At 50.0% G+C, this 18514-nt stretch overlaps 1 protein-coding gene across 1 annotated transcript in view; it reads left to right on the top strand.

The window, feature by feature from the left end:
- Positions 1–18514, top strand: part of LOC144930023 (uncharacterized) — a 285123-nt gene that overhangs the window by 61014 nt on the left and 205595 nt on the right. Inside the window, 1 exon segment of the mRNA XM_078851060.1 lies at positions 8716–9204. Coding sequence (XP_078707186.1) covers positions 8716–9204 — 489 coding nt within the window.

Raw genomic sequence — 18514 nt, forward strand, 5'->3', positions numbered from 1 at the left:
GTCAGCCCCTCAGAGGGCTCCCTGCTGCCCAGGTGAACGGGGGCCGTGGGGGGGGGACCATCACTTTCTGCTTCTGTATTGGACAGGCTGGATTTTATATCACAAACGGTCCCCCCTTTTCCAGCTCGTTCTTTAATAGCCACATAAAAGCCCCCCCGGTCTTGGCGTTTATCCCATGTTCTCAGTTGCGTAGTTTGTGACACGTTTTCTCTGTACGTCTCAAAGATTCCTCAAAAATACCCTCAACGTTTGCCCCACTTTTACTCTAGTTGTCTACTTCTAATTGAATATGCCCCTGAGAGCTTTCCCTGTCTCCGTAATTATAAATTACGACGAAAATCTCAGATTTACACCTTTTCTCAGATTCCTGAATATGGATCTCAAACGTTTGCCAATGTTGCCCATTTCCGCTCTATTCATTGACCAAATAGTGGTGGGAAATACACTCAGCTTTTACCTCCTATCAACAACTGCGATAAAATCCCTCTCATTTTCCACTTTCCTCTCTATAATTTGCATAAATGGATCCAAAATCCCTCAGATTTCTAACCTTTCTCTTTCATTTCTGAACACTGATCTCAAAACTCAGGTTTCCCTCTTACGATGTCATCATAAAATGTCAATTAAAAATCCTCTTGGGTTTGGGGCTGTTCCCCATGTCTCTAAATCCCAGCAACTTGTCCTTCTTTGGGGGGAACCTGTCGCCCTGAGTTCTTCTCCATCCTGGTTGGGAAATTAACCCCCCTGCAACAATGATCATCTTTCCCTCTCCTTTGAGAATCATTTGTTCCCTCCTTTCTCTCTGTTAAAAATGTTTGCTGATAAAAGAGACTAGCCATATATTCAATACCCATCAAAGCCAGGGGCCTCCCCCTGTTTGGGGGATGGGTGGTTCCCAGTTGGTAACAGGAGAGTTGGCTGGACCCTTTTCTTTTCTCCAGCTGGCACGGGATGAGGAGGTTCCTCTGAGTGCAGCGTGGTCCAGAAGTATCCCAAACCCCATGACAAAGGGTCTCCGTGAGGGGGGGCTTCCCGCAGTGCAAAGCTGTAGCCAACTCTGGGGTGGATCCACGGTGGCCATTATTTGCTAGTGTTGCCGGCACCCAGTGCCGAGAGGCTGAACAACAGCTTGAGTGGTTTGTTACCCGGTGTGCTACACCCAATAATTACAACGGGGTGGAGAAGCAGAAAAGTTTATTTGCAGCTGCAAAAAGGTACAGGGAGAATAAAATCTGAAATCCTGCACAACAGAGCAGGAAGTTACACAGGCTTTTATATATATATATATATATATTTTTAGCATACTTATTTAATAGCAAGCTGCTCCAAGTATTCATATAGCCAGCCAATTCAGTTCCCAGCTAGTTCCCTGATTTTTTGTATTATTTGTTAAACTATATATAAAGCAGCTTTATTTAGCATTGTTTTTTTATATTTTTTTTGTTTGGCCTTGCTTAGTTTCAGGCAGTCTGACTCTGCAACATACTGCTGCAGATTCTTAGCATAACTGCTGTGTGTGCCTCCAGGCGGGGGGGCCAAGGACACTTGGGCCTAGTATGCAGAGCTGCTGAGAGTGCCTCCAGGCAGGAGGCGGGGGGGCAAGGACACAGGGGCCTAGTGCGAGGGGGCTTCATCGACACTCGTGGTCTTCCATCCCCTCGAGTTACCTAGTGGCCATGCCCCAGTGTTCCCAACAACTCCCCCCTTTGAGAACATTTAACAGCCTTGGCTTTGAGTTTTTTTATTTGGGCTATTTATTTTTTTATAATATGATTTTGTATAAGCATTTTGTGATAGCTTTGAAGAGAATGATTTATTAATTTTTGCAAAAGGGCCCTGATATATGATATTGCACAGCATAATACTAGTAATACAAGCAATATAGGAAAGAGAAATTTTAATAGCAGGCTAAATAAACCACCAAGCCAAGATGACAAACTTTAGCCTGAAAACAAGGGTTATAACCAATTGTTTTTTGGGGCAGTATAGGCAACCTGTGCTTTGGCTTGGGCATGGGTTTTAGCCTGTATTATTTTTTTATAGATTTTATAATTGCTATTATTTATATATATATAATATTGGGGCCCGATGAGGGCATAAATTTTTTTTTGGGATGCTAAGAGATAGTTTAAAGCTAGCCTGTTTTGGAGGGAAAATGTTTTGAGCTGCTATATTTTTTTATTTAATGTTTTTATTGTTGATTTTAAATTATTAATTGAGTTTTTTAATTTTAAGGCTATTTTTTTAAGTATTATTTGCAGCTTTATAGTATAGGTCTCCGTGAGGGGAGGCTTCCCGCAGTGCAAAGCTGTAGCCAACTCTGGGGTGGATCCACGGTGGCCATTATTTGCTAGTGACAGAGTATGGAAATGTCTTACTTATTTTGGCCCTCCATGGCTTCCCTTCTCCTGTTAAAGAGGCGTCCCCCCGGGCTCCCCCTGCCTGTGTGACTGGCCAGCAGGGGGCGGTGATAACTTTCTGTCCACTTGTCAGACACTGTGAGGGAACACTGTTGCTGGTGGGGGCAGGTGTCTGTGCAGGGAGATTGCAGCGGGAGCTGAAGGGGCATTGTGGTAGGGGGAGGCCTCTGGGTGGCTGGGCAGGGGGGGCCCTAGTCAGGTTGGTGGGTTCTGGAGGATTTGGGGTTTTGGGGGGTAGTTCTGATGTGCCCAGCCCTAAGGCTATGGGTCCTGGAGGTGGATATCGCTGGGGGCCTGTTGGCTGCAGACCAGTGGGGGTGGGGGTCTCTTGGGCAGGTGGGGCAGGGGATTAGATGCTGCCTGGTGCTGTGCCAGGGGCTCTGCCTGGGATTGCCCAGCTGGCTCCTGGGACCATTGCCATGCCCAGTGCACAGAGCTGTGGTGGGGCGGTCCCTGGCACAGAGTGAGGGGTCCTCCTGTAAAGCATCAGGGGGTCCTGCTGGGAGGAGGAGGGGGTCCCAGGCAAATGGCCTGGCAGATCCTGGTGGAGGGCAGGTTGGGGTCCTAGGCAGACAATGGGGAAATCCCAGGCAGGCAGTGAAGGACTATAAAATGACTCTACAGTAACAGCCCCCCACCCCATTTCTCCTGCCATCTGCAGGAGCAAATCCAGCCATGGGGGAGCAAACAACCCAGGAATGAGAGTTTCCGAGCAGACAGGCATGGAGAGGGCACAGGGAAAAGGAGATAGAGAGACTGACAGGGTCCGTGGGATAAAAGAGTTTTGAAAGAGATTTCCAGCTCTCTCATCTGCCCAGACAGATGTATTACTGCACTGTGGGGAGAATCACTTTCCTGTGGACGAGACGAGGATCAGAGAGAGGAAAACCCAGTTCCTGACTCCATGTCCCTCCTGCTGGGGTGTGGCTGTCATGGGGTCAGTGTCAGAGGGAATCCTCGAAAGGGACTCCTTTGGTTCTGCTTTTTTCTGGGATTGCGTTCAGAGACTTTGTTTTGGGATGCGGGAGGGAGAAAGGAGGTTAAAAGTGTGTCTGTGGGCCTAGCCTGGCAGGAGGGCCCAGGTCTCTGCTGTAATCCAGAGATTGAGCATTTTCTCAGCACGGCAGAATCTCGGATCTCGCTCTGCAGGGAAAGAGCCTGGGGGAAGCGTGATGTGAATTGAACTAATGTCCGTTCCTAAACTTCTACAACAGCCCTTCTTGCCCGGCCAGGTTGCAGAACGACGCTCATGTTTCTTTCCGGTTCATCCCGTCCTCCCATGGGACAAGGGAGCGACATGGCTGCAGAGGAGCCAGCTCAGGAAGGGATTATTGTGGGGGGTTCTGATCTGTTCCTGCAGAAGGGAGAGGGATAGGAAATACACGGGAGAGGGGAAGGTTTGCACCGTCTGGTTTGGAGGTTGGAGCAGGGCAGGAAATGCACAGGGTGGAGAAAGGGAGGAGGCCAGGGGGTGGCAGACCTGCTGGGAGTTGTTTAATAAGTGGCCTAGATTCTAGGAAGAGACCCATGAGGTTCGGAGGTGGAAATGCTCCAATCTGGTGAACAGAAAATAACCTACCTAGATGGGGCTGGGAAAAAGGACCAGACTCGTAGTGCTGGAGCCTGACCCAACTAACCAGCGGGTGCCTTGAAATACGAAGGGGGAAGCCACCAGTCAGGCTTAGGAGAGATTCCCCTGCCTCATATCCAGCTCTGGGAGTGGCTAAGTCATTATGCAAGGTAACCTATTTCCCCTTGTTTTTTCCTGCCCCCCACCCCCCCGACGTTCTTGTTAAACCCTGGATTTGTGCTGGAAATGGGCCACCTTGATTATCATACACATTGTAAGGAGAGTGATCACTTTAGATAAGCTATTACCAGCAGGAGAGTGGGGTGGGAGGAGGTATTTTTTTCATGATTTGTGTGTATATAAAAAGCTCTTCTACACTTTCCACAGTTTGCATCCGATGAAGTGAGCTGTAGCTCACGAAAGCTTATGCTCAAATAAATTGGATAGTTTCTAAGGTGCCACAAGTCCTCCTTTTCTTTTCACAAGGAGGAGGGTGTTGGGCTTCCTACAAGAGATCTCTCCCTAGACCCTGCTCGGGGCAGCATCTCTGGTATCAGTCTGTGGCTAGTAGGTTTGTGATGGATCTGCTGGGAGAGAGGAGGGGTGTCTCTTCGCCCCCTCACCCTGGTGTTTCGTGGCTGCTCTGAGTGGTGTGGGGGTGGGACTCTGTTGGCTGCGGTCCACCCAGAGTTTCCGTTTGATTGTCTCCTCTCCCCCACGAATAGTGGGGCTGTGAGTGGAGCAGCAGGTCCTGAGTGTGGGGCTCTGGCTCTTTCAGGGGACGGTGACCTTCGAGGAGGTGGCTGTGTATTTCACCAGGGAAGAGGGGGCTCTGCTGGACCCCGCTCAGAGAGCCCTCTACAGAGACGTCATGCAGGAAACCTATGAGAATGTGACCTCGCTGGGTAAGGATTCCTGTCCCCTCGGTTCTTGGGAGGGGAACGGAAGAGATGAGGTTCCCGCCACCCCCACAATGCCACCTCTGCTCTGTCCTGTTCCAGCATCACCCCAGCATGCCAGTGACACACACACGACCAGCGACCCTCCCCTGCTGCTGAACGCTGTGGGAAGAGAGCACAGGAGCAGAATCGCACAGTGTCAAATATCTCCTGTTTGCACAAATAAAATGGGGGGTTAGGTCCAGCATAACGAACAGAAGCTTCCTACCCCTGGCCTTCTCTCAAACCCTGAGCCTTCTCCACCCAGACCAGAATGTGCTTGGGGTGTAAGAAGCAGGCTGCTGGGGTCAGAGCGGCTGGTCCAGGGTTACTGATCACACAGACCTTGAATGCTGGCTGGGGGAATCCAGACAAGGGAGCTCCAGCAGCAGACCATTGAAACTCAGCCAGGATTACAGATGACACAACTCCTCACTGCTCCGGATTGCCCCGTGCATGGGACAATGGCCTCGGTTGCTGGTGAAAATCCTTGAGACCTGGAGAGTTGCTCCCCCATCCCCATGTGCAATAGCCACAATCTCTCTTCTCTGCAGACTTGGTTTTTTGAGTCCCTCATTCCTGAAGTCACATGACCCCGATTCTTATTCTTATTTTTCACATTCTGCTTTTCTAGACTATTTAGAGTCTGTTGCTTCTGAATGATAGTTTCTAATTTCCCAGTGTTCTCCACAGCCAGGGATTTTCCTACTCCCTCCCATTGCACTGGACTCACTAGGTTCCCTGGTATTTCAGAATGGCCACACTGGGACAGACCAAAGGTCCATCTAGCCCAGTGTCCTGTCTTCCGACAGTGACCAGCGCCAGGTGTCCCAGAGGGAATGAACAGAACAGGGAATCATGAAGTGATTCATCTCCTGTCACCCATTCACAGCTTATGAAAAAGAGAAGTTAGGGACACCATCCCTGCCCATCCTGGCTAATAACCATTCACGGACCTGTCCTCAATAGATTTCTCATGGTGTTTTTTTTTTTTTGTAACCCTGTTATAATCTTGTCCTTCACAACGTCCTCTGGCAAGGAGTTCCCCAGGTTGACTGTGCATTGTGTGAAGAAATACTTCCTTTTGTTTCTTATAAACCTGCTGCCTATTAATTTGATTGGGTGATTCCTAGTCCTTGCGTTATGAGAAGGAGTAAATGACACGTCCTTATTTACTTTCTCCATGGCAGTTTTGATTTTATAGACCTCTCTCATATCCCCCCTTTGTCTCTTTTCCAAGCTGAATAGTCCCGGTCTTTTTAATCTTTCCCCGTACAGAAGAGTTTCATACCTGTAATAATTTGGGTTGCCCTTTTCTGAACCTTTTCCAATTCCAATATATCTTTTTTTGAGATGGGGCAACCACATCTGCAGGCAGTATTCGAGATGTGGGTGTACCATGGGTTTATATAGAGGCGATAGGATATTTTCTGTCTTCTTATCTATCCATTTCAGAATGATTCCCAACATTCTCTTTGCTTTTTGACTGCCGTGGCACACTGAGTTGATGTTTTCAGAGAACTGTGCCCAGTGACTCCAAGATCCCTCTGTTGAGTGGAAACAGCTCATTTAGAGCCCATCATTTTATATGTGTAGTTGGGATTATGTTTTCCAATGGGCTGCAATATGGTGCTATCCTGCTATCCTGTTCCCATTCTCATAAAAGAAGAAGAGCATCCAAATGCGTGTTTACCTTCATTCCCTCAGCGGTCCTCATGGGAATCCCTGATCGGTTCCAAAGTGTATTAAAACCTTTCTTAAAGGGTTACCTCCTGGTGGTTATCAGGTCCTGTGAGTTTGTAGCCCAGAAAGACCCCCCTCAGTCAGCTCAAACTCAGCTGTTTATCCCCCAAAAGTCTGTCGTCTTCAGTCTCCTGAATGAGGGTGACTCCCTTTCTGCATTGGGTAAAGCTTCAAAAGGTGGAGCTCTGCATAACCAGCCTTGAGATCTGGCATTCATCACCCCGTAGCGATACCAGCTTGCACAGGAAACCCATCCCGCAGCCCTTCCTGGTATCATGTGGCGCATCTCGGCATCATAGTCTGTGAAGAATTCATGCTTTCAAGGGCTGGCTTAGATATACAGATAACAGTCATAATTAGGGCAAGAGTTTGCAGGCAATGAAAAGAGAGTAATTGACAAACGTGAGCAATATCTAATCCTTTAAAGCCTGAAAGTGCCTTGGGGGGAGGGGACAGGAGCCGGCTGTGTCGGGGCGGTGGGGCTCAGATACTGGGCATTGAGAGCCTAGAGCCAGCTGTGCGCTGGAAAGACGGGGCATGAACCAGCTGTGTACAGGGGAGATGAGCAGGGGAGAGGTGCTGTGGACACAGCCGCGAGCAGCTGTGAGTGCCGTCCTCTCTGCAGCATGATGAGAGAGCCTGGCATCCCACTGCCGATCCCAGACTTGTATGAGGAGGGAAGAAATTGGCATCAAGTCTCAACCGCAGCCAGCCTGTGCCCTGGGGAGGAGACGGGTGTCTCCAGGGAGAAATCTGGGGGATTGTGACCCTGCATGCCCCACCCACCCTCTGATCAGCAATTCCGGATATTAACGGTGATTCCAGAACCAAAGAGTAATTTTGGGAAAAAATGCAGTCCTAGCGACAATTTCCGGAAAAAAACTGGCCCTGGTTGGAACATTAAATCCGATAGTCTCAAGATCTAGGCCTGTGTTGATCAGATCTGCCACTCTGCCTTCACGGAGTTCACTCTGCTGGTGGGTTCTACCTCTTCCCCCATTCTGTGTCTGCCTTGTCTATTTAGATTGTAACTTCTTCAGGGCACGGGCCATCAACGCTTCTCGGTTTGTACTGTGCCTAGCAAAATGAGGACCCACTGTTAGTTGGCCCTTAGGCACTAAGGTAATGAATATGATTTATAATAATCATCTCCTGGCACTTTGAGCCAAGGAAGCCGGCCTTGGGACATTACTACTTAAAAGTGAGCTGGGCTTAAAAGCATGGAATATTCTTTGTGACAAGTATCCCACAAATTCCACTGACCTCCCTTGTTTTCTTTGCCTTGAGCAGGGTTTCCAGTTTCCAGAACTGATGTGATCTCGCAGCTGGAACGAGGGGAGGAGCCGTGGGTCCCAGACCTTCATGGCTCTAAGAAAAAAGTGCTCCCGAGAGCTGCCTGCATAGGTGAGGCATTGGTTAAACCAACCCCAAAACTGTCGGTGAATACAGGAAACATTTGGGATGCCCTACAAAGACCTTGTGAGCTCTCCAAGTTCAGGATTGTTCCCTGCAGATGTAGAATCGTTAGGCAGAGGTCACTCATGGCTTCCCACCTATCCTGACTGACAACTGGCAGCAGGTCCCTCCCCAATCTCGATGTCCCCTGAGATTTCTTCTGACATACGGACCCAGAACTGATCCCTTCCTTTCTTTCCTCTGGGGAAGGTTGAAGGGAAAATCAGCTCCTGATAGGTTTGATCTGTCCTGTACACATTTTGGTTCCTTCATCCCTTTTTCCATTCTTCTCTCTGAGATTTCCTTTCTCTCTGGCGCAGGCAGAGACTTACGTCTGGATTCTCTCGGTCTCCCGTCAGGTGTTGGGATGGTGAGTGAAAACGAGGAGGAACCCCAGCAGGAAGATGCTGAGCGAGTAGAAGCCCATGGGATGTTGTCAGGAAGGTCCAAAGGGAATGATTCTGGGAGCTGTGCACGCCCAGAAAAAACAAAAGCCTGTGAGAGTCAGCAGAGGCCAGAGGAAAACTTCGGTAGCCAGTCAGACCTTATTACACGTGAGAGAATGAACTTGGAAGGAACACGCTACACATGCCTCGAGTGTGGGAAAAGCTTCAAAGGGAGCTCGGACCTTCTCACACATCAGAGAATCCACATGTGTGAGAAACCTTACGCATGCTGTGTGTGTGGGAAATGCTTCAAGCGGAGCTCGCATCTCATTGCACATAAGAGAATCCACATAGATGACAAACCTTATGGCTGCCCTGAGTGTGGGAAACACTTCAAGCAGAGCTCACACCTTATTACACATCGGAAAATCCACACGGGTGAGAAACCTTACGGATGCTCTGAGTGTGGGAAACGCTTCAATCGGAGCTCACACCTTATCACACATCGGCGAATCCATACGGGTGAGAAACCTTATGGATGCCGTGAGTGTGGCAAACACTTCAATCAAAGCTCAGCCCTTACCACACATCAGCGAATCCACACAGGAGAGAGGCCCTACACGTGCTCTGAGTGTGGGAGAAGCTTCAATCAGCGCTCAACCCTTATTAGACATCAGAAAATCCACATGGGAGTGATCTGTAACAAATGCCTTGACTAGGGCTGGCCAAAGGTATTTTTTTCTTTTAAATCACATTTGCTAATTCCCACTTAGTGATCTGTGCCCCATCTTCACCGTGGTTACTCAGCTCCCCCAGATGAGTTGCCTGCTCCTGCCTTTTGCAACTCACCCTTCTTTGGGGTCAATCCTGTGATGTTTTCTATCAACTCCTTTCCTTTTGGGTCAAAGGAGCGTGTGTCCCTCCAGCCAGGAATGTTCATCAGCTCCAGGTGGGGGAGAGAGGTTTGTTCCCAACAAGCTACACTGAGGCAAAAACTACCCGTGCCTTACATCCACTAGGACTGTACATGGCGTTGGCTGCTCAAGTTAGTGATCTTGGTGTTAAAAGACAATTACAGTTGTCGTGCAGATGCAGCCGAGGTGCAGTGGTTGGCATTAGCTTTCCCCTTGACCTGACCTAAACTCCATCACATGTCCTAGTCTAAACAAAGCCTGAGCATCACAGTTATACTGTTCCCCCATTTAAAAACAAGTGTTAGTCATCAAGTTCCCCCACCAGGATCATATTGTTTCATTCCCAGTTGTCACAGTTCAGAGCGCTGTTGCTTCACGTTTTCCTGAAAGCAGATATTTTTCCTCCCGTTTTCCTCCCTTAAAATATATTGAAGTATAACAAAGAGCAGGAATAGGGAAGGGATAGGGAAAAATGTCTTTTCCCCTCTGTAACAACAGAAGAACATAGGGTAAATCAGAGGGATTCTCCATCACCATCTCTATCCCCCTGTTCTTCAGTTGGTAAGGTCAATATTTCCCGAAGGGGCTGGGAAGAGGATTCTCTAGTAAAGGATTTGGAACTAAGCAAAAGACCCATTCATTTGCCTCCCAAAGCAGTTGTGGCCCATGCCCTGCAGGAGGTTGCTCCTGAAGATCTTCCCTTCCTAATCAGGTGCATGTTGCCTCTTATTTGGGAAATGCAATCCCTTCCGAGGTAGAGATGGGAAAAATGGAAGTGACATTTCTGTTCAGCTCACTCCTGGGAGATGCTGTAAATGTGTAGGAAATGACATCCATGAGGAATGTGATAGAGCTGCAGAAAGACACCCATTTTGAGTAGATACCTGACATTTGGTGTCTTAGAGGGATTCTAAGGCGCACCTGAATTTAGTCCCTTATTTAAATCTGAGCCACCAGATTAAAGAAACAAAAGGGCATATTTGGGGGAGTTCTACCTCAGTATCGCTACTGGTATGTCGTGTGGTTGGTGAAGAATTCTACACCAGAGCCGTGTAAAATTGCTACAACTAAGGTCAAAGATTTGACAAGAACTCAGGTAGAAATGAGAGGTTTTAGTGGTTGATTTTCACCCCAGAGATGGATGCTATGGTGACCTGTGGCCAAGGTAAACTGTTTTTAGAATTGCTCACACTTCTAAAGGATGCCATGATGAAACTGGGAACAACTGTCTTTTACCATTTGGATCCCAAGTTTCCTGAAGCACAGAGAGAAACAGCTGATTCCTTCAGAGCCATGCCATGCCTATGGGTCCCAAACTGGCTGCCTTGCTGGACAAGAAGCACTTCTGTGTTGGTTAAATGATGGTAGCCAATGAGGGAATGTAACAGATTCCAAGTTCAGACTGCAGGATACATGAATGCTGAGTCCAGAGTCTGTGGTTTGGTCTCTTAGTTTTGCTCTTGAGTCTAATGCATGTGTCTCACTGTTCCGCCTCCTGCTACTCTGAAAGATTAGAAAGTGTGAAAGTAGAGCACAGGTGGTTTTTCTCATGATGCAGCCTTCCCCCGTAGTGTGAGACCCCTTCCACCCACACTTCTGGGAGAAGACCCAGGGAGAAATGAACCTTCAGAAATGGAAGGCTCCTAGGTTATGGTCGAATGTGACTTCACACAGAGCTCACTGGGTGAAAATGGGAATTAAGAGAAAACTGCCCTAAAGGTTTATAGTTTGTAATCTTTGAAGAAATTGTTACCAGCAACAAGGAAATTGCACATGAAGTTTATTAGTGTAAGGTAAGAGGCTGATTCTGTGATCACTTTCAGTGTTACAGTATAATTCAGGTTTTCTTCTAGCCCCCTCCTACAAAATAGCAAATGGTGGCTAATCCTGCAATAAAAACCTGACTCCAAAGGAATCAGGTTTGGGGGAAAATGTGAGAGAAATAGCATGTACGAGAATAGAGACCCAGTATAGACTGGAATGATTTCTGTTTCAAATGGAATTTATTTGGTAAATTTTAAAATAAATCTTCTGTTGGGAGGAAAACTACTTGAGAGAAGATGTGGAACCTTTTCCCCAGTGAGAGGGAAAGAGCCAGAGAGTTCCCCAGGGCTCTTGTTCGCAAAGCAAAGATGTCACATTAGGCAGGAAATGTCAAGATCTACAATGGTGATGGGCGAGTGATGGGAGCTTTTCTGGGTGGTTGTTGTTTGGTTGGTTTTTTTCCATGTAATTTTTGTTTTGTTTTTGCAACTAGTTCTTTTTATAGCTGCTGAGCCCCCTTGTCCTTTTGAGCACAGCTCTTTAACCCTCAGGCCTGGCTCTGGAAACCTCAGAACCGGCTTTGCGTTTTTTTTTTTTCATGTTTGCTATCTTTGGAGTTCGCACATCCACACGACATGCGGTTCACAGCAACGGATACTTTGAGAAACCTGCTGGGTGAAGCAGGCCTTTTCCAAACTGACATTGGCCCAAATTCTGCCTCAATTCAGCTGGATTGGGACACGTCTGTGTCAAAGGAGTGGTTCACACCTGATTTGCCCAGAGACCTCAGAGGAGGGGTAGTTAGATATAGGATAAGTAGGAATTGACAACAATGAAGTTAAATATAAAGGTGAAAGACCCTCACCTTGCAGGTCAACAAGCCTGTTCTGTTCTTTCCCTCCAATGCATCTGGCACTGGTCGCTCTCAGGTAGCACACTGGGCTTGACGGACCATTGGTCTGACCCAGTCTATGACCTGTCGTGCGTTCTTATGGAAGTCCTCTGCGGGCTTGTCTACACGGGCAAGTTTCTGCACAGGAAAGCAGCTTTCTGCGGTGTAACTCCCGAGGTGCGCACTCAGATTTCGTGATGCATGATAGGAAGGGGCCATGACAGGGACACACTGCCGTGCGGGGTCAAAATGAAGGAGCTGTGACATGCCTACCACAAGGTGCAGGAGGCAAACTGCTGCTCCATATTGGGGGCTAACTAACCCCAGCATCACGGCAAGAATCTACCCAGCAGCTGGAGAAAAAATATGAATGAGAGTCAAAGACACCTCCACGTGGCGTGTCTCTTCCCCAATCTCAACACCTGGAAGATTGTCTGGAAGACTCAGAATTTGAACTGCAGAGATTGGTCTCAGGCTGAGAGGGAATTCAGTCTGTGTATTAAGAACTCAACATGGCCTGGAGCAAGCAGTGAGTGAGAAAAGCTGTTTGATCCAATTCTTGCTTAGTATATTCAAATTAGAGTTTAGACTGGGAGTCTGTTTTCATTTGTTATGTAACCACTTTTGACCTCTGTAACCAATACTTATACTCAGTTAAAATCTAACTTTCTGGAGTTAATAAACTTATTTTACTATTTTATACTTACTCCTGAGTTTGTCCAAAGTGCTTGGGAAAGTTGCTCACATGACAAAGGCTGGTGCATGTCCCCTTTATTTTTGATGAAGTGGCGAACTAATTAATGAGCTTACACTTTTCAAGAGAAGGACTGAGACGATCGCATTCTGACCTTTTACTGACACTTCTTTAATAACTAAAAAAAAAGAACAGGAGGACTTGTGGCACCTTAGAGGCTAACTGATTTATTTGAGCACTGTCCAGTTTTGGGCCCCACACTTCAAGAAGGATGTGGATAAATTGGAGAGAGTCCAGCAAAGGGCAACAAAAATGATTAGGGGACTGGAACACATGAGTTATGAGGAGAGGCTGAGGGAACTGGGATTGTTTAGTCTACGGAAGAGAAGAATGAAGGGGGATTTGATAGCTGCTTTTAACTACCTGAAAGGTGGATCCAAAGAGGATGGATCTAGATTATTCTCAGTGATAGCAGATGACAGGACAAGGAGGAATGGTCTCAAGTTGCAGTGGGGGAGATTTAGGTTGGATATTAGGAAAAACCTTTTCACTAGGAGGGTGGTGAAACACTGGAATGCATTACCTAGGGAAGTGGTGGAATCCCCTTTCTTAGAAGTTTCTAAGGACAGGCTTGACAAAGCCCTGGCTGGGATGATTTAGTTGGGGTTGGTCCTGCTTTGGGCAGGGGGTAGGACTAGATTCCTCCTGAGGACCCTTCCAACCCTGATCTTCTATGATTCGATGACCCTCCTCCAGGAGTGACAGAGCCTGGCATGTGCTGGAAGAAGCGGGGAGCTCTGGTGCCCACGGACCTGTCCTGGCAGCTTTCTCAGCAGCAAAGAAATCAATTCTCCCTGCCCCTGAGCAACCCACCCACAGCTAATGGCAGCATTGGTGGGGGGTCCCAAGCTTTGCACCAATGTCCACATTTCAGACCTTCCTCTCATGGCACTTTCCATGTGAATTAGGACAAGCAAGCTGGGGAAGCTCCATGGGGTAATAGAAACCAGGGCTGCAGGGAAGGTTTGAACTCACAACCCCAGCAATATTGCCCTTTGCACTAACCACTTGCACCCCTGCAGGGGCTCCTTGGACAGCGCTGGGAAGTCGGCCGTGATCCGTCTCTGTGGTTCGCACCTTTGCCTGGCAATTGAAAGGCTGCCGGTTCAAACCTCACTCAAGCTGTGGCTTTCCAGCAATGAGACTCCAGTCCATTTTAACAGGAAGAAAATCTCCTCTATTCTGGTTTAGCCCCATTTGACTCCTTCTGCCCGTCTTCTTCCTCCCCCATCGGTCCCTTTCCTTCCCCATTGGGGCCATGCAGAGGGGAGCCCCAGTCAGTCTCTGTCACTGAGAGGCTGTATCCCATAAGGGGAGGGAGGGGTCGCTGTAAAGCATTGATAATGGGTGGGGGAGGGGTGTGCGTGGTTAGGGGGAGAAAGTCTGGAGAACTAACAGTGGGGCCCAGAGAGATTCCCCCACAGACTGGGGAGATCCCCTGCTGCCCACCATCACCCAGCTCTGGGAAGAACAACTTGGGATTGCTTGGGGAAGCCACCTTTAAAAACACAAGTGTTCCATGCTAGTTACATTTGAATAAGACCAAAGCCGCCTCAAACCCAGTGTCACAGTCACTGGGACGACTTTGTCCTGACATTTTACCGGCCGCAGCCACAAAGCGAGTCAAATTACGGCTCCCGTTCGGCGTCAAGGCTCACAGACGAACCCGGAGGCTTTTCCTTCCTCAGGTTCTGCCGTCATTTCAGTGCTGGCCTGTTCCGAGATTCATCGTTGTGCAAAGCAGCGTCAGGCCCTGAAACTGGACGAGCCCAGAGCAGAGGCTGCCTTCATTTAACCCTCCAAAAACCAACCCGCCGAAACGTGGATTAGCACCCATGCTCCTCCAGCCGCAGGGGAGGCGCCTCATCTGGGCCCCTGGTGCCCATGCTCCAGCAACATAAGAGCACGGGGGCCTGGCTCCACCCAAGTCCGGGGGCCGGTGTCTCCCCCAGCCCCACCTGCTGCCCCCGGGCAATTTAAAAGGGCCCGGGAACCCCCACCGCCATCACCGGCAGCACAAGGGGGCTAAGGCGGCTTCCTGCCCACCCTCGCTCCGTGTAACCCTTCTGCCCGTCAGAGTTGGCAGCAACAAGGGCCGGGTTCAATATCTAGGGGATCCATTCCAATAACACAATGCAAACCGGCTCGAGCCCCCACCCAGTGACCTGGGACAAATATGTACCACCCCCGCTGGGCACCTCCCAGAGGCAATCCTTCCCCTCTCGCAAGCACCTAGTCTGAGTGTAGCAAAAAGCCTTTTAATAACAGAGAGAAACAATGTGGCATTATGTTGGGGAAACAGCACCAACAGGATTCATAACACAACTCACGAGCAAAAAAAAAACCCACCTCAAGCAAATTGGGGCATTCCCTTTCCCTTTGGTTCTTGAGTCCAGCAACCCCAAATCACCCAAAGTCCCAAAAGTCCAATGACCCAAAAGTCTCTGTCCCTGGTCAGGGCAGCCCCAAAGTTCAAAAATTTATCTGCAGAGCTTTACCTCCCAACCTGGGTGGAGATGGGGGCGGGGGTAAAAGGCACCTTACATGATCTGAAGCTGACCGCCCCACAGCCCCATAGGCCTCCGCTCCACCAGCCGTCTCACAAACTTCTCCACAATAAATCTTCAGGCTCCCCCACTACTGAACACAACGCTCAGTGATTTCGGCTCTTACTCAGTTCAGCTCTTTGGTGAAGTCAGCTTGTAGTAGGGGAGCCTCAGTGCTGGGACACCATTAGCCCGAAATGAGCTTCGCAGCCTGTAACTAGAGTCCTAACGGAATCAAAATTAGCTCTGAGATTCCACAGTGGAGAGAAAAGGAAGAGCAATTAGCATGGAAGGCCATCACCAAGGAACCCATGGCACCAAATATTAATACTTGTCCCCACCCTCTCTCAATTCACAGCGTTTTGGAACCCATGACCCTTGCCTAGCGAGTGCTACTTAGTTGATGGTGAGTCCCTCCATCATAACAAAAGGCCAAGTACAGTTCCCAGCACAGTTCCCATAATCAGGGTAATAACAATTTATTCTTCCTGCCCCAATAACAGAGACACTGGGGATCCCACAGCAGCCAAAGTGACCATTTGGGCAGCTATGGCCTCGTTCTAGGCGGGGTGGGTGTGCCGATGCAAATGAGATCGGCCCCTGAAGTTCTTTTCCACAACTTGCCAGACCTCACCACCAGATGTCAGGGTGAGGCTCACCCTGACACTGCTTACACTCCGTGTGGCCTGCCAGTCTCGGAAGCGGCTGGCGCCTCCCTGCAGCCCCGGGGGTGGGGGGATCTCCACACGCTGCCCCCGCCCCGAGGGCCGACTCTGCCATCTGTGGCAATGGGAGCTGCTGGGGTGGTGTCCGTGGGCAGCGATGGGCAGAGACCCCCCACCTAGGAGCTGCTGCCAGAGGGGGGTGTGGGTCGCTTTTGGGAGATCCCTGAGGTAAGAGCTGCACCCTCATTCTCTCCCGCACCCCAAGCCCCAGCCCAGACCCCAGCCCCCTGTACCCAAACTCCCTCCCAGAGTCCACCCCCTGCACTCCCTCCTCCACCCTACCCCCATGCCCCAGCCCAGAGCCCACACCCCACACCCAAACTCCCTCCCAGAGCCTGCGCCCTCACCCCCTCCTGCACCCCAACCCCCAACCCCAACCCAGATCCCGCACCCAAACTTCCTCCCACAGGCCTCCCCCCACACCTGCTCTCGCACCCCAACCCTCTTCCCCAGTCCAGAGCCCACCCCTTGCACCCAACTCCCTCCCAGAGCCCGACCTGCACCCTCTCCTGCACCCCAACCCCCTCCCCCAGCCCAGAGCCCACACCTGAACTCCCTCCCAGAACCTGGCCACCCCACCCATTCCTGCACCCAATGCCCTGCCCCAGCCAAGACCCCACACCTGCACCCAAACTGCCTCCCAGAGCCTCTACCCCTCTACCCCTCACCCCCTCCCACACCCTAACCCCCTGCCCCAGCCCAGAGCCCACACCACACATCCAATTCCCTCCCAGAGCCTGCCCCCACACCTGCTCCTGCACCCCAACCCCCTGCCCCAGCCCAGACCCCGCACCCTTCATTCCCTCCTGCACCCCAACACCCTGCCGCAACCCACAGCCCACACCCAAACTCCCTCCCAGAGCCCAACCTCTTTCCCTCTGCCTCCCATACCCAAACTCCCAGAGCCTTAGGCAGATGTGGGGGGAGGTGGACGGGGAGGCAGGACTTGGTCCCATTCTGGAAACCACCAAAAATTGTAGAAACCTGCCGCCCCTGTCCAGCCCAACCTTCTGCAGGTGCCCCTCAGGCCCCACCCGTGCAGGGTTTGAAGCTTGCATTGCTTAAATTCCAGGACGCTGGGGGACTTCAGCTCCCCTTTGTCCAGCGGGAACCTTCACCCCACTCCCAACCAGATTCTTGTCCATGGCATGACTGTCGGGGGGCTGGGCCCCTCTTTGTCTTTTCTCTCTGGGACAGGCCAGGGTACCTAGAACTGGGGTATCTGAGCACCCAGGACCTTCTATGGAGATGCCCTTCCCCTTCCCCTTCTGTGGTCCCATCTGTCATTGACTCCAGCCTGTTTTCTATCCATCATCAGCACCATCCCAAGCCAGCTGCACCCGCCTCAAAAAGACAGTGTCCCCTGATGGGTGTAAATCATAGAATCATAGAATATCCTCATTTACACATTTCTTTGGCAGTCATGACAGGAGACAAAGGGTTTCTATTCCCAACTTGAAGGCAAGGAGTGCATTAGGGGCAACTCCAAGGGAAAGACTATTGATGGAGATCTCAATCTAAATTCTACACGAGTTTTGTTATCTTCCCTTTTGGTTCTATCCCTGGAAATTCCCCCCGACTAGTCTGCTGAAAGATAAAATCATCTAAATCTGCCTCCAAAGAACCTGACCGGCTGAAGCAGGAGGAGACCTGAGAGATGGCCACTTTCAAATCAAAAGGGAACGCTGAGACCTGCCTGTTGCCACACCCGCCCCCACCCGTCCCCAGGAGAAGGAGGCGCCAACCTGTCGTGTGCGATCTAATGAGCAGGGAAAGAATCTGGGAATTACCTTCTGTAAAAACTCATCCTTTTGTTCCTCAAACACCTGTGGAAATAGCTGATTCAAGAAGTGGTTGACAGAGGGATGGTCCGCGTCTCTCAGCAGCTCCTTGGGTCACCAGCCGTTGTCAACCAAGCTAGTTGGCAGACTGACGGCAGGGCAAGAATGCTGACGCCCAACACTCTTTGCTGTTGGCCTCCGTGACATCACAATCAGCTTGTGCATAAACACACACAGACCCCACCCAGAGAGACACACCCCCACTGAGCAACTCCCCACTCTCCCTCCCAGCACTTCCTGCCCACCCCAGAACAGCTGTTTCATGGAATTGAGGATGCTCCGGGAGGGTCGGTTCGGGGCAGGGACATGGCACACTTGGGGCACTGCATGGGACTCTTCTCTCCTCAGTGCAGGGCTCAGCACTTGTCCTTGCTGAACCTCATCAGATTTCTTTTGGCCCAATCCTGTAATTTGTCTGAATCACTCTGAACCCTATCCCGACCCTCCAGCGTATCTCCCTCTCCCCCCAGCTTAGTGTCATCTGCGAACTTGCTGAGGGTGCAATCCATCCCATCCTCCAGATCATGCACGAAGATGGTGAAGAAAACCGGCCCCCAGAGTGACCC

This window comes from Lepidochelys kempii, unplaced genomic scaffold, assembly GCF_965140285.1.
Source record: "Lepidochelys kempii isolate rLepKem1 unplaced genomic scaffold, rLepKem1.hap1 scaffold_29, whole genome shotgun sequence".
NCBI classification, from domain to species: domain Eukaryota; kingdom Metazoa; phylum Chordata; order Testudines; family Cheloniidae; genus Lepidochelys; species Lepidochelys kempii.